We start from the raw sequence: 23,420 nt of genomic DNA, 5'->3' as shown, positions 1-23,420 counted from the left end.
TTTATAAAAATCATAATAATTTCTAACCTAATAATACATTAAAAATATAGGAATTATAAATATCCCCTACTGTTATTGGGCATATCTGTTCCACGAATATATGATATGATGAGTCAGCATCTCGACCAGCCAGGCACGGCGACACTCTAGTATCGACACGAGAAACAATGATAATCGATACGAGACACCCTGACCTCCCAGACGAGCCGATATCTCGACCAACGGGAGAAATAGCCAGAGATCAGCTAGCAATCCGACTCAGCCAAACAGACGAGTCGACATTTATCAACATCGACCCAAAAGGCGGTACCTGTCGGCCCTCTCGCAGCAGACAACTCGCCAGAAGCCTAGTCGACCCAGTCGAGCTGACACTCCTTCATGTCGACTCGAAAGGCGGGATGAGTCTTCACTCCTCTCAACAAGTCGACTCTCCTCGCAAGTCCCATCATGAGGGACATTACTTCTCCAGCGAAGCTAGAAGATAATTTCGCCAAAGCTTATCCATCATGACAACAAGTCACATCATGTCTACTCAGACCATGTGTCATCATGCCGCCTATTAGCCCATGATCGCTCCTTAAATCGAGGCTGAAGTGATCTTCCTCCTGTTGCCAGCCGACACATGTCGAGCAAATGATGACTCACCATCCAGCTCACACTTTGTCACCATCATTTGATCTTCCTCCTGTCGCCAGCCGACACATATCGGGCAAGAGATGACCTAACTTCCAGCTCACCCCTCACCACCGTCTTATTGTGCACTCATGAAGTGACCAATCTTCCCTTGACATCCTCTATAAATACAAGTACTATTCGAGCTAGAAAAAGGTTCAAAAACTAAAACCCCAAAGGTACACACTGCGCAAGAACACACAGTTCTTCTTTTACTCCACTCAAGTTCATCAACTGACTTGATCGTTGGAGGTATCACGAGGGAACTCAGCCCCGTCCTCTTACGACCTTTTTTGTGAGCAGATTGCCCAGTCACCCTAACAATAAAGCCAGACATAAAGTCGAAGAAGAAAGCAGCCTCTCCTCTTTTTACAAATTTAGTGATTCTAATTGGCTGTATGATATTCGACATCAACAGTTTGGGCCCACCTTGGGGCCTCTTTTTCATTTTTGAGAAAAACTTCTAGGCTCCAATATAGGATATGAGGAGTCCCAACCTCAAAGACAGTCACCTAACTATGTTACTCAGGATCAATTAGAAGAAGCGGTGAACCGGCTTTCTGTATCACTTAAAGAGCAATTTTCATCTTGACCAACGAGGTTCTATGGTGAATCCCAGTACTGCCACATGCTACTGCACCACCTCCACCCTCTGGAGACCAACGATCGGGAGCACCTCCTTCCCACCAACGGGGCGTCTCACCACAGGCTCCTTATAATCCTATAAGCAGACAGAAAGTTGTCGCAAGTCATGTGTCTCATCTCAACAGGAACGGATTTGCCTTCCTTATCTAAAGACATCTGATGGAAGTCCCAGTCCTAGTCATTCGGAGGGACGTGCTAGAGGAACAGGCTTCAAGACACGCCACCATCGCGCTTCCCCATCCCCATCGGCTACTACAGGAGCCTCCGCCTAGTACCAAGTATACCGACCGATTGCTGACGCAATTAGAGGGAATACCCCACTCTCAGACGAAATAATGGAATGCCCATTTGAGAAGTTTAAAATGCCCCACTTAGGGACATACTCGGGTGAAGGAGATCCTTCTTAGCATGTTCAAAACTACTTCGACATAATGAGTATGCTCCAAGTTTCTGAAGCAATCCTCTATCGGTGCTTCCCTGTCACCCTCATAGGAAGCGCTAAACTTTGGTGGAACGCTTTGGGTAAAAGATCTATCAGTAGTTTTCGACAACTTAGTCGAAAATCTATCCACCACTTCCTAGCTGATACCAAGCAGAAGCTCCACCCTCATGTGCTTATCCAAATGAGTCAGAGACCAGAAGAAAACCTCCGGGCCTATTTTAAGAGATTTCAAGCTAAGAGGTTGGAAGTCAACGACCCGAGAAGTGCAGTCGCCGTGGCAGCACTCATCGCCTGCTTGTAGAACAACGAATTGGCCAACTCTCTTGCTAAGAAGCCAGTCGCCAATTATGAGCAATTGATGGCCAAAGCCCATGGATACATAGACATGGAAGACACCCGAGCTTATAAGGCTTCAGCAAGGAGCATGGAGATTCCCATTGACACAACTTCAGCAACGCCAATCACTGTGGCCATTCCATCAAACCCTCCAACAGCACCAGCGATAACTTCCCCCCCTGAACTAATCTGGAGTCCTCCGAAGCTAGGATGGCACAAGAATCCTCCAAGGGCCAACTCCCGTCCTAATCAATCCGACAGGAGGAATCAGCAGAGAAATCTGAAACCAAAGGAGTCTCTAACCATCTTAGACACCTCACTTACTAGTGCCTTGTCTATGATCCAAAGGGAGGGATATCTCAAAGATCATGCGCCCAAGATGACATAAGATCCCAAAAGCAGGGATACCAAGCAATTTTGCCATTACCATCGGGATCATGGACACCTTACCAATGATTACTGAATCCTCAAGAGGGATATAAAAGATCTGATTAAGAGGGGATATTTGAGAAATCTCACTTTCCGGAGAGATCACAGAGATACTGTACCAACCAAAAATGATAGGAGATCCTGCTCGCGATCACCTCAACCTCACACTCAAATAGATGAATGACCCCCGGAGACGACTCATAAAGGAGTCATCAATGTAATAAGTGGTGGTCCTACAGTTGGGGGGTCATCTAATAATGAGCGGAAGAGATATGCTAGAAGAACACTGCAAGTCAACCATAATCCCAAGAAGACGAAGATAGAAGAGCTCATATCTTTTAGCGATAATGACCTACAGGGTGTTGAAACGCCCCACGATGACCCTCTTGTTATCACTGTAGCCATTAATGCTTATCAGGTGAAATGAATTATGGTCGACACCGGGAGTTCGGTGGACGTCTTATACACCAGCATCTTCAATCAGATAGGAATTGACAATTCCCGCATCCTTCCTTGCAGAGGGCCCCTTGTGGGTTTCACTCGCCATGCCCTCTTACCAGAGGAAATGATAACTTTGCCATTGGTATTAGGAGAATATCCTAGGCAAATCACTGCCCAAATCTAGTTTCTAGTAATGGATTTGAAGTCAGCCCATAATGCTCCACCTCTTGTGGGCCATCCCCTTAACTTACCACCAGATTATCAAATTCCCGACCCCAAATGGAGTTGAAATAGCCCGGAGCAATCAAAGAGAAGCTAGGTCTTGCTATTTACTCTCGATCAAGGGAAAGGGTGTGCAAGGCACTATGCTAATTGAAAAAACCTGTCTCCAACTGGAGAAGGTTGCGAAGAAACCGAGGACAGAGCCAGCAGAAGAGATCCATAAAGTCCATATTGACCAAGTAGGAATGAAGACAATCAAGATTGAGTCTGGATTAGTCGAGCCCTTGAGAGGGGCTATGGTTGAATTTCTAAAAGCCAATGCTGATGTAATTGCTTGGAAGCCAGATGACATGCTAGGGGTTCCCCCCGAGGTAATGTGTCACGAATTGGCTGTTAACAAACATGTCAAACTAGTTCGACAAAAGAAGAGACATCTTGGCCCAGAGCGCCAGAAGGCGACAACAGACGAGGTGAAGAGGCTTTTGAGAGCCGACTTTATCAAAGAAGTCCAATACCCAGAGTGATTAGCTAATGTGGTCCTAGTGAAAAAAGCACTGAACAAGATGTGTGTAGATTTCACCGACCTTGACAGAGCTTGTCCTAAAGATAGTTATCCCCTGCCTTCGATCGACCAGTTGGTCGACGAGAGCGCGGGGCATGAAATGCTTAGTTTCATGGATGCCTTCTCTAGTTACAATCAAATTTTCATGGCTAAGCATGATCAAAAGAAGACTTCTTTCATCACTGATATGGGTACGTACTATTACAAGATGATGCCCTTCGGATTGAAGAATGTTGGAGCCACTTACCAGAGGCTTGTAGCCAAGGTCTTCCAACATCAGATCGGACGCAATCTTGAAGCTTATGTAGATGATCTATTGGTGAAATCCAAACAAGCGTCTATCCATATTTCAGATCTAGACGAGGCCTTTTCAACCTTAAGGAGATATCGAATAAAGCTCAATCCAACCAAATGTGCCTTTGGAGTACAATCAGGAAATTCCTTGAATTCATGATTACCCAAAAAGGTATTGAGATCAACCTTAAAAAGATTGCTGCAATAGAGCGACTCCCCTGAGCTACGTACTTTGAGAGAGATTCAGAGGTTGAATGTGAGGGTTACAGCTCTAGGTTTTTATCTAAATCCGCCGAGAGAAACCTCCCTTTCTTTAAAATATTAAGAGGAAGCAAAAGCTCGAAGGAAGGCATAGTCTGGACAACTGAATGCCAGGCATCATTTCAAGATCTCAAAGCTTACTTAAGCACAAAGCCATTGTTGAGCCAACTTATGAGAGGGGAGACTTTGTTCTTATACATAGCCGTCTCATCTGAAGCGGTGAGTTCTGTCCTTATTTAGGAGGAAGAAAATACGCAAAGACCCGTCTACTATGTGAGTCGAATCTTCCAAGCAGGCAAAGTCAATTATCTCTTTATAGAGAAAGTTGCTTTTACCCTCATCCTTACGGCTAAAAGACTCCGTCCTTATTTCCAAGCTCACCCCATTATTGTTAGGATGAGCCTACACTTGAAGAAAGCTTTGAGAAGTCCTACGACATCAGGAAGAATGATTGCATGGGCGGTTGAGCTTAGCGAGCACGATGTCCAATTCGAGTCTCGAATAGCTATTAAAGCTCAAGCTTTAGCTGACTTCTTGATCGAATCAACTCCCCAAAGTAATGAACCAGAAGTACTCGTGCCACCTCCTCAACCTTCCCCCACCAGAACGCCAGGAGATTCCTCTAACTCGTCATGTTTTGGAGCATGATTCACCCGAATATGACTCGTGGTAGCTACTACAAGTAGACGGATCCTCTGGAAAAACTGGCAGTGGAGCAGGAGTGGTCATATGAAGCCCCGACGGGTCGATATATAAGCATTCCATTTCCTTTAAATTCTCAACCTCGAACAATGAAGCCGAGTACGAAGCCCTCCTAGCTGGCTCCGAGCGGCACGGGCTTTGAAAGCCGATCGCCTTTACGTTCTAGCAGACTCGCAATTAATGGTCTATCAAATCAATGGACGCTATGCTGCTAAGGACCCAAGGATGGTCCTATATCTTTGAGTTGCCAAAGAACTTTTAACATGCTTCCTGGAATCCAAGATAGGGCAAGTTCCTCGAGCCCTTAATTTGAGTTGCCAAAGAACTTTTAACATGCTTCCTGGAATCCAAGATAGGGCAAGTTCCTCGAGCCCTTAACGCTCAAGCAAATGCCCTCTCCAAATTAGGATCAACAAATTCGGGAATTAGCTCCAGACCCGTCTATACTGACATGCTTGAGCATCCCAGCATCTCGAAGCCGTCAGAGATCCTTATGGAGACAGAAGAACCTATACCACCTTGTTGGATAGATCCCATTATCCTTTATCTAACACAAGGTGTTTTGTCTGAAGATCAAGTCGAAGCTAAGCGCGTGTTAAGGAATTCTCACCGCTACCTCATGATTGAAACTAACTTTATCGAATGTCCTATATTGGTAGCAGTATAGGACCCTACTTGTGGTGTCTACGACTGCCAGAAGCTCGCTATGTGCTTAGAGAAATCTATGAAGGTATATGTGTGAATCATCTATGGGCACGAACCCTAGCGCAAAAGATCATCCGTCAAGGTTATTATTGGCCGACTATCTTGGCTGAGTCAATGAAGCTAGTATCTCATTGTCAAAGGTGTCAATTCTTCTCATCCATTCCTCGAGCAGCCGCGACCGAGTTGACTCCTATTTTAAGCCATATACCTTTCGCCTAAGGGGCTTAGATCTATTAGGACCTCTCCCTAAAGCTTCGGGGCAGAGAAGATTCCTTATAGTGGCGATTGATTACTTCACCAAATGGATAGAAGACGAAACGCTGGCTAAGATTGGTGAGAGCAACGTCACAAACTTCGTGTGGAAATCTATTGTTTGTCATTTCGGAGTGTCTCAATCATTCATTACCGACAACGACACCCAATTTGATAGTAGGGGCTTCCGCGATTTTTGTGAAGAATACATCATTCACCTCAAGTTCGCCTCAGTAGCTCACCCAAAACCAAATGGATTGGTAGAAGCTGCCAACAAATGCATTCTTCAAGCATTAAAGAAGAAGGTGGATACCATCCTAGGACGATGGGTGGAGGAGTTACCGAGTATCTTATGGTCATACCGCACAACCTATAATAATTCAATAGGGGAGACTCCCTTTAAGCTAGCATATGGGGCTGAAGCAGTTACTCCAGTCAAAGTAGGTATGCCGACCATTCGACTGCGGCACTTTGATGAAGACTTAAACTCGGTAGGCCTTCGAGTTAACCTCGACCTCTTAGAAGAAACCAGAGAGAAAGCACTCCGAACTCAGGTCATCAATCAACAACAAATCGCCCGCCACTACAATAGTAAGATTCGTCCAAGAAGATTCAATGCTGGGGACCTTGTCCTTCGTAAGGCCATCTTTGACAAAGACACCCGGCAAGGCAAACTAGCTCCTAATTGGGAAGGTCCCTACATCGTTCTGGCAGAGCTTAGAGTGGGTACCTATCGGCTAAAGGCCCAAGATGGAAGAATCCTTCACCACCCATGGAATATCGAACACTTATGACAGTATTTTCCTTGAACTTCAAAGTTTAATTTTTCTTAAAACTCTATAAATTTCTTTTGAAGAAAGCATGTGTTAAATAATATGTTTAATAAGAAGGCTTTAGTCAAAAATATGCATTCCTGTTATAATTAGGAAATGCTATATTCAAGTCTTTGGTACCTTATCAGGATTAAACCCAAGGCACAACCCTTTGGCCGACTCCCATAGTCGTCTCTCGGTCTTAAGAAAAGGAAAGACCTAGTCGACTCCCTCGAGCCTAGGCGTTCGACTTCCGAGTCAAATTTCAAGTCTGTTGTATCTTATTAGGATTAAACCCAAGGCACAACCCTTTGGCCGACTCCCACAGTCGTAGGGGAAGGAAAGCCCTAGTCGACTCTCTCGAGCCTAGGCACTTGACTCTAAAGTAAAAATCACATACTTTTAGAAAATCTACAAGCATTGATATTGATTGAGTTCTAAGCATTTTAGAATTATATCTACACTGGTTGTTTATAATCATACTAAAACACCAGTAACAAGCCAATTCAAGGAACAAAGGAAAGTTGATTCTCATTCAAGGAAAATTCCTATTACATTTTATAAAAGCCTGATGAGGCTAAAAAAAAGAGAGACAAAGAAAGAGTACCACAAGTTCTTAATTATCTCCACCCGCGGAAGCTTCTTGGGGTGGAGCAGCAGCTTTCTGGATAGCCGCAGATTCCTCCTTTGCACCATCCAGAGATTCATCATCATTCCCCGAGATTAAGTTCAGTCCACCTCCCCTCACCTCAAACTCTTTTAAAAGATCGAGACAACAGGAGACTGGGGGAGGATAATAGCAATCAAGAGAAGGATGTGAGCTAGATGGCACCAAGGAGGCGAAGTAATCAACCCCAGCTTTACATGCTAAGGCCACCTCGACTTTCCCTATTGAACTTTGGCGCCAATCCTCAACTATTTTATCCCTGTATTCATGTGACTCGAAGCGAGCTAGTTTGTCCTTTAGGTCCTTCACCATGGTGACAGACGCTTGACAATTCGACTACTCTTTCTCAAGATCACGCCTTAGTTGTTCGATTGAGAGGCAACTCGATCGAACTTCTTCCTCAGCAGCCATCTTCAGGCCCCTTTCGGATTCAAACTCTTTGGCTAGAATGACCAGTTGATCATCTTGCTCCTTGACCTCTTGCTAGAGGCGATTGATCTCCCTCTGTTGATGAGCTGCTTCTCCCTTTAAGTCTCCAATTGTTGACGTTTGTTTATCACTCAGAGACCAAAGCCCTTCGAGGATTCTGTCTCTAGCGTTTACTTCTTGACGCCAACGAACTTCAATATTATTCAGCTCAGCCTCCAAGGCGCAGACCCTCTTCTCTGCCTCCTCCTTAGTCGCCTTCTCCTTTGCTATCTTCGATAGCCATCTCTATGGAGCATCATGCATGTGCTTGAGTCACTCATACAATTCCTGCTCCACCAGCGCGCCTCAGACTAAATGAGCCTTGAGAGCCAGATGCAAGCTGAAGCTGGGCATCCTCTTCAAGACACCATCGTCCTTAGAAAGAGAAAATTGTTGTACGACCGTAATTAGTACCGAGAGAGATCCCAGTATAGAAGTCTCATTGTCGAGATATGTGGACGGGATGAACTTGCGCCCTCGGAGAGCTCTTTCATAGGCGAGCAAGGGCCTAGAAGAACTCCTGCTAGCATTGCCTTGTTTTTCTCCCAATCATGGGAGTCTATTTCTGAGATCCAGTGAGGGAAAGGCCAGAAACCTCCCTCCCTTTCTTCGATCTCCAACTCCCCAATAGTTCTTTATACTTGGGGCTCGGGGATGGGTGTGGTTTCTTCAAACATTTTCCTTGGCGACTGTAGACGGTAAAAAAATACCTCTGATAGCCTACGGGAAATTCGCCCGCAAGAAGTCGCCTGCCTGAGCCGCATGGTCGTCAAATGTGCTCGGTTCCAGATTCGCCTGAATGATCGGCTCGCCTGCACGAGTTGAGATCAATTAGAATAGCGGAAATTCACCTTCCACGCAACTCGCCTGCCCGAGTCCGAAGTCGAATCCGCCTGCAAACCTCAAGGCCGCCAGTACAGCTGGATATCCGCTACCCCACGTGCTGAGATGGGCCTTCCCATCTCTCTCTGCCCAAAGGGAGAGGGCACAGTACTCCAAGACCGTCAAGCGGCCACTCACAGCACGCACAGTACGAAGGACTGGACAGGTGTCGAGTCGACCTGAACAGTCATAAATGTGACTCACCTCGGCTGTCTGAGTCAGGAGACGGATCCGCCAGCATTCGACAAACTGTCCAAACCCACTCGAGTGCCAGGAACGTGCTTTCCCGCCTCTCTGGGCCTGAAGAGAGAGGACACGGTACTCCAGGCCCGCCGAATAGCCGCCTACAGTACGAGTGAGCAGACAGGTGTCAAAGCAGCCTGCACCCTCATAAATGCGGCTCACCTCAGTTGTCCAAGTGAGGGGCGAGAGCCGCCGGCGCTCGTTGGTTGGTCAGATCCACGCAAGTATCTGACAGCCGTTGTCACGCATACGAGGAAGGGCTTTCCCACTCCTACGTAACGTGATGCAGAGCCCAGCTCTTCGAATGACCACTAGCGGTACGAATGAACAGCAGGATGTCTCCGAACAACGTATGGTCACATCCCATAATTCAAGAAGTAGTCAAGCTGTCCTTCTTCCATTTAAAAGCCTCTTCCAGCAAACTTTGAGAGAGGTCGAAAAACTTGGAGAAAAGTAGTTAAGACCAAGCTGTTCGCATAATCTTTGTGTTACAGCACCACTGCCTAGTTCCGAGCTCCGATCGCCGGCGAACTAAGCAGACCCGAACTCTTTCGACTCGAGCTTCTACTGTGTACTGAAGCTCTCTAGCAACTTCGATCGAACGGTCCAAGGGAAGCAGACTCGACACGAGCATCGAGCGAAGCGTCCTATAGCCACCTAAAGTCCCCACACAAAACAAAGAGGGCATTCCCTCTGCTTCTGTTGTAAACATTTGATTATTAGTTTGTAATAAGCTTTCTTATCAATACAAACGAAACTCCCTATTCTCGGGAAATCAAATTTACACCCTACAGAAGATGGCGACCATAGTGGGAGAAGCTGTTTTATCGAACGAAATGGTGGTGGCTTAATTTGACGAAGTTACTGTCGGGACGACCGTGGAGTCCCTAGAAATTAAGTTCGACCAGGCCAAGTACGAAGAGTACTTGTCTTCCTCCTCCTCTGGTGGCAATGCGTCCCGCAAATGCCACAGAGTCGTGCGCCGAGGCCGACCTCAAACGGTCAAAGCCTCTGCACCTGCGGGTTCCACCCGGGTCTCATCGGAGGAACCCACTCCTACGCAATCGATCAAGGCCAAACCGGAGATCGAGCGCAAGGGGCAAGGGTCTGCCAAATGGGTCGCCAAGCGATCCCCACAGACACCTATCCCAAAGGAAATGCCGGCTCACTCCGGCACAAATTGCACTGCCACTGCCCGCGGTGATGCTCTCCTCGTTGGGAGAGTTAACCAACAGCGGCGGCAAATGCTCGTCAGACAGGAGGTCCAAACCTCCGTTTCTCATAATGGCCTGAATCATTATACAGGCCCGAGAAATGCTAGACGAGAAGGCAAACTGCCCGACCTCGGAAGGCCCTCCAAATCAGGAGCGCCGACCGAGGAAGGCAGAGCCGCCCGCCCAGGAGGACTTCGCTTCTCAGGTCACATCCCTGATGCGAATAGATCTCCTCGAGCGAGCGAGCCTACCCGAGTAGGCGAATCCTCGAAGGCTGGCGAGCCTCGCCATAACCATTTGGCGGATAAACGTAAAGGTAGAGAGGTAGGCGACTCCTCGCAAACCCGCTCGTCCAAACGAAGGGTTGAAACCCGCCTACGCACTGGAGTTCGCTCAAACGCGAAGACTCGCCAGTCAAGGCGAGATCGCCCAACTCCAGCACCAAAGCATTCCACCCAACGCGCACCCGAGAGCACGTCCAAAAATCTCTCGTACGCTCACCCGAGCTACTCTTCTGAAGCTGGGGGTTGTCACCAACCGCCCACAGAAGACCTCAGGGAATACTTAACTCGTAAACGCACTATACATAAGGCGAATCCTCAGTGCCACTGCGAGAGACTCATCCACACGGTCCTCGCCGACTGCCAATGCATCGGGACGGCAAAACCTTCGGTGTTCGAGAGACTTTCTCAACAGTCCTCTTGACCAAGGCCCTCTCGTCGAAGGCGTCGTCACCAAAAAGGACGCGCTGCCGACGACCTAGAGCTCGCATCCGCCATAGTTAACATGACGGATAAGGGGAAGGCGGTACTCTCCGACTCGCCAGACTCGGACTCCGTCCTGAGACCTAACACTCGGTTCGCTTAATGCCGGCAGGACGGCATATTCCAGCGAACGCATAGTCGCAGGGGGGCAAGTATTGGGTTTGATTACTCCACCCTGGTCCCTCCCTCCTGCGGTGAAGATGAGGTTCATTCGGCGGCGGCCACATCTCAGACCTCTGTTCGCGGGAAAAATCGTAGCTTTCTTCATTGTTGATATCATTGCTATCTCAGTTAACAACTTTATGCGTTACAAAGATCCGGTCTTTTTATAAGATCCGGTTACAATGAAAAATCAAAGAAAACAAAGTAAAGATTACAATTTTTTCTATTTGTCGAACTAATCGCGAGCTCCTGTTTTGCGGTCGCTCGCTTTGGTGGGTTCTTTGCCTGCGCCGGGGTTATTTGCCGTGGACCACCGCGTGATCTCGATCCGGTCGGATCTACACGATATGACGGGTAATATTCCACCAAGGGAATAATAGCCGGGAGGGATTGTTTCACCAAGGAAACAACCGCTCGAATCTCGGGATCTAAGAACCAAGCTTAGATCCGGAGTGTGATCGTGTAGATCTCAAATCCAATCCTCTCGAACTCCTGCCTTATTTGGCGTTGGTGATCGCCGAGCACCGGATCTGAAAGTCCAAGTCTCCAAGCCTTCAAAGTTGTGATCTTTTTTAGATCTGAGTCTTCAATCCAGCAGGGCTTCGCCTCTCTCCAAAATTTCCAACCTCTGAAACAAATGAGCACAAGGCCTATTTATAGGCACTCAGAACTGTGCATTTGCACAGTTCTGAGCCTAGCCACCCATGGGTGGCTCGGCCTTGGCCGAGCCACCTCAGGGTGGCTCGGCCTTGGCCGAGCCACCCTGGGGTGGCTCGGCTTTGGCCGAGCCACCTCAGGGTGGCTCGGCCTTGGCCGAGCCACCCTGGGGTGGCTCGGCTTTGGCCGAGCCACCTCAGGGTGGCTCGGCCTTGGCCGAGCCACCCTGGGGTGGCTCGGCTTTGGCCGAGCCACCTCAGGGTGGCTCGGCCTTGGCCGAGCCACCCTGGGGTGGCTCGGCTTTGGCCGAGCCACCCTGGGGTGGTTCGGTTTCGGCCGAGTCCCCGGGTGTTTGTCCGTTTCGTCCTTTGTTTCCGGTTCTGGTTCTCTTGTGTGGTTGATTGACTTGGCAACGACTCTTTGACTTGATTCCAGATTTGGCAGTGAGTCGGGTTCCTGATATGGCAGTAAATCAACTTCTGAATTTGAGTCCGGAATTGATGTTGATTTGATCGTGATTCATCCGAGTTCGCTCTTGTTTAGATGACTCGGTGATTCACCTAAACATTGGTTTGATTCCGCGTGCGAGTGGATGCATTCCAATGCTTGGGTGCGATTTGTCGCCTCGTTAACCTGCTCCGTTGCGTATAGCTTGGCTTCAGCGTTGGCGAGCTAACGGTCTTGTTTGGATACGTCGCCCGGTGGTCCGTTTGTTAAATCGGCGTCGAGCTGTGCTAAGGGACCTATAGGCAATTTTATACGCCTACAGATACCCCCTCCAAAGTATTTCAGTCTCATTCTTTTATAGAAGAGTCTGGAATACTTTGGATGTGATTGCCCCAACCTTCAGTCGGTGTAACGGGACTCTGGAATGACTTCTGTTCTGGATTCCTTCAATTCCTTCAGGCTATTCAGTGCTTTGTAGAATGCCTGTAGGGGTTCCGGTGCTGCATTTATTGTCTGACCGTTGTTGGAATTTGAACTTGAAGTCGATTCTTGATTTCTTGACTTTTTGGCTCGAGTTTGCTGCTTCAACACAGAACTTATCATCGATTGACTGCGTTGAATCTTCATCTATAACGCGTTGTCTGGCGTTTGAGCTTCATTGCGACGCGTTGTCCGGCGTCCAGGCTTCATTATGATGCACTGTTCGGCATTTGACACAGTTTATACTCGTACGTCTGCTGGAGTACACACGGTTTAAGCTCTTAAGGAATTGGAGCATGGATCTTATCCCAAGGTCGTTGGATGCTCGAGTCACGAGACCAACTCATAAAGTTGATGCGTCAATGACTCGCATATTTATAGGATTTTTGGCAAATCCTCAGCCATCAACGGGTTTGATGCGCCTTTACCGACTACCGTTTGAGTCGGGCTAGCATGCGGATTGTTTTAAGTCCGTTCCGCATGTGACGTTATGCTAAAAGAGTTAACTCTTTTAGTGCTACGATATTGAATACGTAGACTTCGTCTTTCTCCTGTGAAAAGACTAAACAGCAACGTGTATCAGACGTTGACTTAGGATTTTTGGCAAATCCTCAGCCCTCAACGGATTTGTCATGCTTTTACCGATTACCGTTTGAATCGGGCTTACATGCGGATTGTCTTAAGTCCGTTCCGCATGTGACGTTGTGCTAAAGGAATGAACTCCCTTAGACTTGATGCTACGACTTCGAATACGTAGACTTCGTCTTTCTCACGGGAATAGACTACCCGGCGACGCGTGTTAGGCGCTGACTTTAGGATTTTTGGCTAACCCCAAGCCTTTAACGGATTTGATTAACCTTTACCGACTACCGTTTGAGTCGGGCTAGCATGCGAATTGTCTAAATCCGTTCCGCATGTAACGTTGTGCTTAGAGACTGAATCCTCTAAGACTTGTTGCTATGACTTTGAATACATAGACTTCGCCGTTGTCATGGGAATAGGCTACCCAGCAACGTGTATTAAACGTTGACTTATCCCTCCTTAGGCTTCGGGATAAAATACCCCAGAATCGAACTCTGGTGTCTTTTTCTACGGGGAAAGACTAAACCGGCGACGCGTGTTAGGCGTCGGCATATCCTTTCTTAGGATTCAGGATGAAATTCCCCATGCGTGTAAGGCATGGATTTTGGTGTTATTAATAACAACCTGTCACAATGTTGAATATGTGAACGGGTGTTCTTTTTAAACGGTTAAGAACTGACCGGCAGCGCGTGTCAGGCGCAGACTTATCCTTGCTTAGGTTTCAGGATAGAATACCCCAGAATCGAACTCTGGTGTCTTTTTGTGCAGAAAAAAGACTAAACCGGCAGCGCGTGTTAGGCGCAGACTTATCCCTGCTTAGGATTCGGGATAAACTTCCTAGGATGAATCCTGAATTCTTCGAAAAGGATTGGTATGGGGAAGGAAGAATTTTATATTCTATTCCCCGAACAAAGAAGGAAAGGAGACTCGAGGTGGGATCTCCACCCCCAGAATCCGGAAAGGTGAAACTAAGAGTGGGATCTCCACTCCGAGAATCAAAAAGATTCGGATAACCCTAACTGTCGGAAGGTTTGATTATCGAACTAAAGATGAATTTCTCGTTTATCGAGAATGAATCGTGGTTTTGGTCCTAACTGTAGGAAGGTTTGACCAAGTGGGAGGTTTGAGGTGACCCTAACTGTAGGAAGGTTTGATCACTCGATTTGAAAGTGGACCTCTCGTTCATTGGAGGAATCGAGAGGGGTTTTTGGTTTTGGTCCTAACTGTAGAAAGGTTTGACCGAATGGAAGGTTTAAGACGATCCTAACTGTAGGAAGGTTTGATCGCTTGATTTGTGGACCTCTCGTTCATTGGGAGAATCGAGAGGGGATTTTGACTGTGGTCCTAACTGTAAGAAGGTTTGACCAATCAGGAACTTTACGTCCAGACTCTAACAGAGAGAGTGTTGAGTGCACAGACACAGTGAGAACTTGAATGGGAGTCCTTATTCATTACATTGCTGTGGTTTTGGGAACTTCCCGTTACATAAATCGTCCACCCCCAGTTTCCTCTGCGGAACTGGTTCGGACATTATTATCAGTTAACTAACCGGGTTATCCTTAAGAATATTAGCTTAATATTCTCCAGGAACTTCCCGTCAAAAGTGGGGAAACAGTTTAGACTCATATACCTATTGGAGTATCAGGGAGTAGTTTAACCTCTTATACCGGTCGGAGGATTGAGAAACAGTTTATACTCGTATACTCTTTGGAGTGTCAGGAAGCAGTTTATACTCTTATACCGGTCGGAGTTTTGCCGTTTTTATTTGGCTTACCTTAGCGTTATAACGCCGGCTTCGACCAAGGTCTGAATGCTATTCCTGAGAGCAAAGCAATCCTTGGTGGGATGAACAACCCTTCTGTGGTATGCACAGTACTTTGGGTCCGTAGTGTTATCAGCTTCCTCCTGATTCGTGATAGGTGGTAGCTTGATCTTGTTGCCTTCGAGGAGCGATTCGAAGATGGTTGGAACGTCTTCGTCCTTGAAGGAATACTCTCTCTGGAGTCTCGGACCCGAAGTCTTCTGCTGCCTTCGGGATTGCTGTTGTGACGCTTGATTAGCACCACCAGCAGCTGCAGGTGCTTTGCCCTTACCACGGGAAGCGAAGTTTGAGTCCAGCAGATTAACCGTCGGTTGGTTCCTTTCGGCCTTCTTCCTTTTAAGGAAGCGTTCGGCTTGTTCACCGCGCACCTTCAGATCCTTCCAAGTGTCAGACGGTGCTGTCCCCATTGCCTCCAATACGTCCAATGCGAGGTTGTTGTGGCAAGTCTGGAGAATGAATTCCTCGGTGATCGGGTCCCGGCAATTCATCGCCTTGTTCCGGAACCTTTTGACGAAGGTGTCGACTAACTCCCCGTCTTTTTGTTTCTCGTCGAGCAACGATCCGATAGAGATCTCGGTGTCGTCGTCGAAGAAATTTGCAAGGAACTTCGTCTCCATGTCATCCCAGCTGTTCACGCTTCCTGGCTTGAGGCGACGATACCAATCGAAGGCAGCTCCGCGAAGAGTGCCGACGAATGACCGCACCATCAGAGGCTCGTTCCCAGAGATAGCACCCAGGTGCGATTTGAAATAAATCAAATGCTGGGTGGGGGAACCCCTTCCATCGAACGGCGTGAAGTTGATTAGACTAAACTTCGCCGGATAGGGGATTGATTCCCATTCCCTCGGGTATGGACAAGGAATGCCCGTTTTCTTTACCTCTTGAGCAGACAGCAACGTATTGATTTTACTCTCGAGGCTTTTGATCTTCAAGTCTTCACTTGTATCCCCGTTGGCATCCTCACTACCACCCCCTGCATTGATGGGAGGGTTATTGGCATTGTGAGCTTCATCCCCATCCGCGTGCTCCTTTTCCTGAGCAACCTGGTTACGGTGGCTTGGTTCACCTTGTTGGTTCCTGAATGCTTGGATTTGCTGTTCATGCATCTCTCTCATCTGCTGCATGGCCGTCTCCATCTCGAATTTAAAACTTTCTTTCTGCTTAGCCAAAGCGTCTTCAAGCATTTTGGCCATTTCTTCCGCGCCTATCATGAATGACTCGCGGGGTTGTCCTTCGCTGGACACTGTATTGTCCGATGCGACAGCAGAGCAGGAATCCGATTCTTCATCTTCCGAAGGCAATCTTATCCGAACCCTACCATAAGTTCCTCGTGCGATGGCTCCGGACTGCAGACGGGTTACACGCCGGGACGCTTCCAGAAACGATTTGAGATCAATCTGTGTCGATGTCTCTTTGCTGGTCATGTTGGCGGTGACCTTCGGAAATTCTCCATCCTTAACCACTGTTCTTCTTTGCCGGAAGCGCCTATGCCTTGGTTTTGGCGTTTCGGTGCCGAGCCTTTCGAACACTGAAATTCTCTCGGGGACTCCCTTGATGCAGTTGCATTGAGACAGTACTACCCGAATGAGCTTGGCACATGGGCACTGAGTTTCGAGCCCTTGAGGGCTTCTTTTTCTTGTTTTGTTCGTACCCCCAGCACGATAGTACAACTCGTCCATTTGATCGGAGTAACCTATCGCGTGTTGGCATGATTTCCCAGGTATAACGTTATCATCCTCGGATGACAACGTTTCCTTCTGAGAGCAAACTGCCTTATTTGGACTTCCGAGAGTCACTCGCCTCGAAACACGCCTTTGTAGACATGAATTCTCAGCGGGCTCCCGAACTTCGATGCGCAAGGTAGTGCGCTTGGGTGCCGTAAACTCTTTGTCATGTTGAGGGTTGTGTCGACCCCCAGCATGTTGATTAGTTCGGAGCCTCTTCATCGGGCCCGAGCGTTCATGGACTTCGTTGCGCTCGTCGGGAATTGGACCGAGGCGCTCCAAGATTGACCTCCTTCCTCGGGATGGTTCGGGAGGTTGAACTCGTTTTGAAGGCTGTAAAGGTCGATCCTCGGCCTGACTCACCACTTTGGACTTTGGCCTCCATATTTTGTGAGTTAGTGGTGATTTCTTGGCTACTCCATTCTGCCACCTTCTACGGGCTTCTTGAACTTGAGCTCGTGCTTGTGCTGAGAGTGCGCGGCGCTTCTGAATGCGATCCTCCAGCGTTGAACGGTTCCGTTTGACACGGATCCATTCGTTCGTTGGTGGCTTGGAGGAGTTGCCATTCATTGGTTGTTGAGGTCGTTCGCCTCTTCTGTTCTTCAGATCCGTGTTGTAACGGATCCCGTCCACAGATTCCATTGCCTTTGCGATTTGTTTCGCAAGGCGCTGACGTTGCCTTTGGCGGGCTCTCTTTGAGAGAGTCACTACGCCCTCGGCAACGGAAGATTCGGCCAGAGCAGATCTGACCTGGTTGGAAGGAGAGATCTCACCCGATGCAGCTTCGGCATCAAACGGGGCGAGATCTTCGTTGGCAGCTTCAACTTCTTCGTACCAACGAAGTTTTCTCTTGGAAGAGAGCTTTGGAGACTTGGACTTGCGAGGGGAGGTGGATTCGGACGAGGATGACAGATACTCCTCGAACTTTTGTTGGTCGAATTCGTACTCGACCTCCTCCTCGACCGGGATCGGGATCCGCGGCTGCGACGCGACAGCTTCGGCAGTAAAGCTGTTGGCTCCCACTGTGGTCGCCAGATTGTTCGCGGGAAAAATCGTAGCTTTCTTCATTGTTGATATCATTGCTATCTCAGTTAACAACTTTATGCGTTACAAAGATCCGGTCTTTTTATAAGATCCGGTTACAATGAAAAATCAAAGAAAACAAAGTAAAGATTACAATTTTCCTTATTTGTCGAACTAATCGCGAGCTCCTGTTTTGCGGTCGCTCGCTTTGGTGGGTTCTTTGCCTGCGCCGGGGTTATTTGCCGTGGACCACCGCGTGATCTCGATCCGGTCGGATCTACACGATATGACGGGTAATATTCCACCAAGGGAATAATAGCCGGGAGGGATTGTTTCACCAAGGAAACAACCGCTCGAATCTCGGGATCTAAGAACCAAGCTTAGATCCGGAGTGTGATCGTGTAGATCTCAAATCCAATCCTCTCGAACTCCTGCCTTATTTGGCGTTGGTGATCGCCGAGCACCGGATCTGAAAGTCCAAGTCTCCAAGCCTTCAAAGTTGTGATCTTTTTTAGATCTGAGTCTTCAATCCAGCAGGGCTTCGCCTCTCTCCAAAATTTCCAACCTCTGAAACAAATGAGCACAAGGCCTATTTATAGGCACTCAGAACTGTGCATTTGCACAGTTCTGAGCCTAGCCACCCATGGGTGGCTCGGCCTTGGCCGAGCCACCTCAGGGTGGCTCGGCCTTGGCCGAGCCACCCTGGGGTGGCTCGGCTTTGGCCGAGCCACCTCAGGGTGGCTCGGCCTTGGCCGAGCCACCCTGGGGTGGCTCGGCCACCGAGCCACCTCAGGGTGGCTCGGCTTGGGCCGAGCCACCCTGGGGTGGTTCGGTTTCGGCCGAGTCCCCGGGTGTTTGTCCGTTTCGTCCTTTGTTTCCGGTTCTGGTTCTCTTGTGTGGTTGATTGACTTGGCAACGACTTGTTGACTTGATTCCAGATATGGCAGTGAGTCGGGTTCCTGATATGGCAGTAAACCAACTTCTGAATTTGAGTCCGGAATTGATGTTGATTTGATCGTGATTCATCCGAGTTCGCTCTTGTTTAGATGACTCGGTGATTCACCTAAACATTGGTTTGATTCCGCGTGCGAGTGGATGCATTCCAATGCTTGGGTGCGATTTGTCGCCTCGTTAACCTGCTCCGTTGCGTATAGCTTGGCTTCAGCGTTGGCGAGCTAACGGTCTTGTTTGGATACGTCGCCCGGTGGTCCGTTTGTTAAATCGGCGTCGAGCTGTGCTAAGGGACCTATAGGCAATTTTATACGCCTACAGATACCCCCTCCAAAGTATTTCAGTCTCATTCTTTTATAGAAGAGTCTGGAATACTTTGGATGTGATTGTCCCAACCTTCAGTCGGTGTAACGGGACTCTGGAATGACTTCTGTTCTGGATTCCTTCAATTCCTTCAGGCTATTCAGTGCTTTGTAGAATGCCTGTAGGGGTTCCGGTGCTGCATTTATTGTCTGACCGTTGTTGGAATTTGAACTTGAAGTCGATTCTTGATTTCTTGACTTTTTGGCTCGAGTTTGCTGCTTCAACACAGAACTTATCATCGATTGACTGCGTTGAATCTTCATCTATAACGCGTTGTCTGGCGTTTGAGCTTCATTGCGACGCGTTGTCCGGCGTCCAGGCTTCATTATGATGCACTGTTCGGCATTTGACACAGTTTATACTCGTACGTCTGCTGGAGTACACACGGTTTAAGCTCTTAAGGAATTGGAGCATGGATCTTATCCCAAGGTCGTTGGATGCTCGAGTCACGAGACCAACTCATAAAGTTGATGCGTCAATGACTCGCATATTTATAGGATTTTTGGCAAATCCTCAGCCATCAACGGGTTTGATGCGCCTTTACCGACTACCGTTTGAGTCGGGCTAGCATGCGGATTGTTTTAAGTCCGTTCCGCATGTGACGTTATGCTAAAAGAGTTAACTCTTTTAGTGCTACGATATTGAATACGTAGACTTCGTCTTTCTCCTGTGAAAAGACTAAACAGCAACGTGTATCAGACGTTGACTTAGGATTTTTGGCAAATCCTCAGCCCTCAACGGATTTGTCATGCTTTTACCGATTACCGTTTGAATCGGGCTTACATGCGGATTGTCTTAAGTCCGTTCCGCATGTGACGTTGTGCTAAAGGAATGAACTCCCTTAGACTTGATGCTACGACTTCGAATACGTAGACTTCGTCTTTCTCACGGGAATAGACTACCCGGCGACGCGTGTTAGGCGCTGACTTTAGGATTTTTGGCTAACCCCAAGCCTTTAACGGATTTGATTAACCTTTACCGACTACCGTTTGAGTCGGGCTAGCATGCGAATTGTCTAAATCCGTTCCGCATGTAACGTTGTGCTTAGAGACTGAATCCTCTAAGACTTGTTGCTATGACTTTGAATACATAGACTTCGCCGTTGTCATGGGAATAGGCTACCCAGCAACGTGTATTAAACGTTGACTTATCCCTCCTTAGGCTTCGGGATAAAATACCCCAGAATCGAACTCTGGTGTCTTTTTCTACGGGGAAAGACTAAACCGGCGACGCGTGTTAGGCGTCGGCATATCCTTTCTTAGGATTCAGGATGAAATTCCCCATGCGTGTAAGGCATGGATTTTGGTGTTATTAATAACAACCTGTCACAATGTTGAATATGTGAACGGGTGTTCTTTTTAAACGGTTAAGAACTGACCGGCAGCGCGTGTCAGGCGCAGACTTATCCTTGCTTAGGTTTCAGGATAGAATACCCCAGAATCGAACTCTGGTGTCTTTTTGTGCAGAAAAAAGACTAAACCGGCAGCGCGTGTTAGGCGCAGACTTATCCCTGCTTAGGATTCGGGATAAACTTCCTAGGATGAATCCTGAATTCTTCGAAAAGGATTGGTATGGGGAAGGAAGAATTTTATATTCTATTCCCCGAACAAAGAAGGAAAGGAGACTCGAGGTGGGATCTCCACCCCCAGAATCCGGAAAGGTGAAACTAAGAGTGGGATCTCCACTCCGAGAATCAAAAAGATTCGGATAACCCTAACTGTCGGAAGGTTTGATTATCGAACTAAAGATGAATTTCTCGTTTATCGAGAATGAATCGTGGTTTTGGTCCTAACTGTAGGAAGGTTTGACCAAGTGGGAGGTTTGAGGTGACCCTAACTGTAGGAAGGTTTGATCACTCGATTTGAAAGTGGACCTCTCGTTCATTGGAGGAATCGAGAGGGGTTTTTGGTTTTGGTCCTAACTGTAGAAAGGTTTGACCGAATGGAAGGTTTAAGACGATCCTAACTGTAGGAAGGTTTGATCGCTTGATTTGTGGACCTCTCGTTCATTGGGAGAATCGAGAGGGGATTTTGACTGTGGTCCTAACTGTAAGAAGGTTTGACCAATCAGGAACTTTACGTCCAGACTCTAACAGAGAGAGTGTTGAGTGCACAGACACAGTGAGAACTTGAATGGGAGTCCTTATTCATTACATTGCTGTGGTTTTGGGAACTTCCCGTTACATAAATCGTCCACCCCCAGTTTCCTCTGCGGAACTGGTTCGGACATTATTATCAGTTAACTAACCGGGTTATCCTTAAGAATATTAGCTTAATATTCTCCAGGAACTTCCCGTCAAAAGTGGGGAAACAGTTTAGACTCATATACCTATTGGAGTATCAGGGAGTAGTTTAACCTCTTATACCGGTCGGAGGATTGAGAAACAGTTTATACTCGTATACTCTTTGGAGTGTCAGGAAGCAGTTTATACTCTTATACCGGTCGGAGTTTTGCCGTTTTTATTTGGCTTACCTTAGCGTTATAACGCCGGCTTCGACCAAGGTCTGAATGCTATTCCTGAGAGCAAAGCAATCCTTGGTGGGATGAACAACCCTTCTGTGGTATGCACAGTACTTTGGGTCCGTAGTGTTATCAGCTTCCTCCTGATTCGTGATAGGTGGTAGCTTGATCTTGTTGCCTTCGAGGAGCGATTCGAAGATGGTTGGAACGTCTTCGTCCTTGAAGGAATACTCTCTCTGGAGTCTCGGACCCGAAGTCTTCTGCTGCCTTCGGGATTGCTGTTGTGACGCTTGATTAGCACCACCAGCAGCTGCAGGTGCTTTGCCCTTACCACGGGAAGCGAAGTTTGAGTCCAGCAGATTAACCGTCGGTTGGTTCCTTTCGGCCTTCTTCCTTTTAAGGAAGCGTTCGGCTTGTTCACCGCGCACCTTCAGATCCTTCCAAGTGTCAGACGGTGCTGTCCCCATTGCCTCCAATACGTCCAATGCGAGGTTGTTGTGGCAAGTCTGGAGAATGAATTCCTCGGTGATCGGGTCCCGGCAATTCATCGCCTTGTTCCGGAACCTTTTGACGAAGGTGTCGACTAACTCCCCGTCTTTTTGTTTCTCGTCGAGCAACGATCCGATAGAGATCTCGGTGTCGTCGTCGAAGAAATTTGCAAGGAACTTCGTCTCCATGTCATCCCAGCTGTTCACGCTTCCTGGCTTGAGGCGACGATACCAATCGAAGGCAGCTCCGCGAAGAGTGCCGACGAATGACCGCACCATCAGAGGCTCGTTCCCAGAGATAGCACCCAGGTGCGATTTGAAATAAATCAAATGCTGGGTGGGGGAACCCCTTCCATCGAACGGCGTGAAGTTGATTAGACTAAACTTCGCCGGATAGGGGATTGATTCCCATTCCCTCGGGTATGGACAAGGAATGCCCGTTTTCTTTACCTCTTGAGCAGACAGCAACGTATTGATTTTACTCTCGAGGCTTTTGATCTTCAAGTCTTCACTTGTATCCCCGTTGGCATCCTCACTACCACCCCCTGCATTGATGGGAGGGTTATTGGCATTGTGAGCTTCATCCCCATCCGCGTGCTCCTTTTCCTGAGCAACCTGGTTACGGTGGCTTGGTTCACCTTGTTGGTTCCTGAATGCTTGGATTTGCTGTTCATGCATCTCTCTCATCTGCTGCATGGCCGTCTCCATCTCGAATTTAAAACTTTCTTTCTGCTTAGCCAAAGCGTCTTCAAGCATTTTGGCCATTTCTTCCGCGCCTATCATGAATGACTCGCGGGGTTGTCCTTCGCTGGACACTGTATTGTCCGATGCGACAGCAGAGCAGGAATCCGATTCTTCATCTTCCGAAGGCAATCTTATCCGAACCCTACCATAAGTTCCTCGTGCGATGGCTCCGGACTGCAGACGGGTTACACGCCGGGACGCTTCCAGAAACGATTTGAGATCAATCTGTGTCGATGTCTCTTTGCTGGTCATGTTGGCGGTGACCTTCGGAAATTCTCCATCCTTAACCACTGTTCTTCTTTGCCGGAAGCGCCTATGCCTTGGTTTTGGCGTTTCGGTGCCGAGCCTTTCGAACACTGAAATTCTCTCGGGGACTCCCTTGATGCAGTTGCATTGAGACAGTACTACCCGAATGAGCTTGGCACATGGGCACTGAGTTTCGAGCCCTTGAGGGCTTCTTTTTCTTGTTTTGTTCGTACCCCCAGCACGATAGTACAACTCGTC

The 23,420-nt window shown here is 48.0% G+C and overlaps 1 protein-coding gene across 1 annotated transcript; it reads left to right on the top strand.

Annotated features, from left to right (window-relative positions):
* LOC109835625 lies at positions 1,749 to 2,060 on the top strand. The gene has a single exon (XM_020403594.1). It carries the CDS (start codon positions 1,749 to 1,751, stop codon positions 2,058 to 2,060), a length of 312 nt encoding a protein of 103 aa, XP_020259183.1.

Source organism: Asparagus officinalis, chromosome 3 (genome assembly GCF_001876935.1).
Source record: "Asparagus officinalis chromosome 3, Aspof.V1, whole genome shotgun sequence".
NCBI classification, from domain to species: domain Eukaryota; kingdom Viridiplantae; phylum Streptophyta; class Magnoliopsida; order Asparagales; family Asparagaceae; genus Asparagus; species Asparagus officinalis.
This window is presented reverse-complemented; position numbering and strand designations above follow the sequence as displayed.

Coding starts and splice junctions, on each gene's coding strand:
- LOC109835625 (XM_020403594.1), top strand. CDS start 1,749: ATGAGTATGCTCCAAGTTTCTGAAGCAATCCTCTATCGGTGCTTCCCT.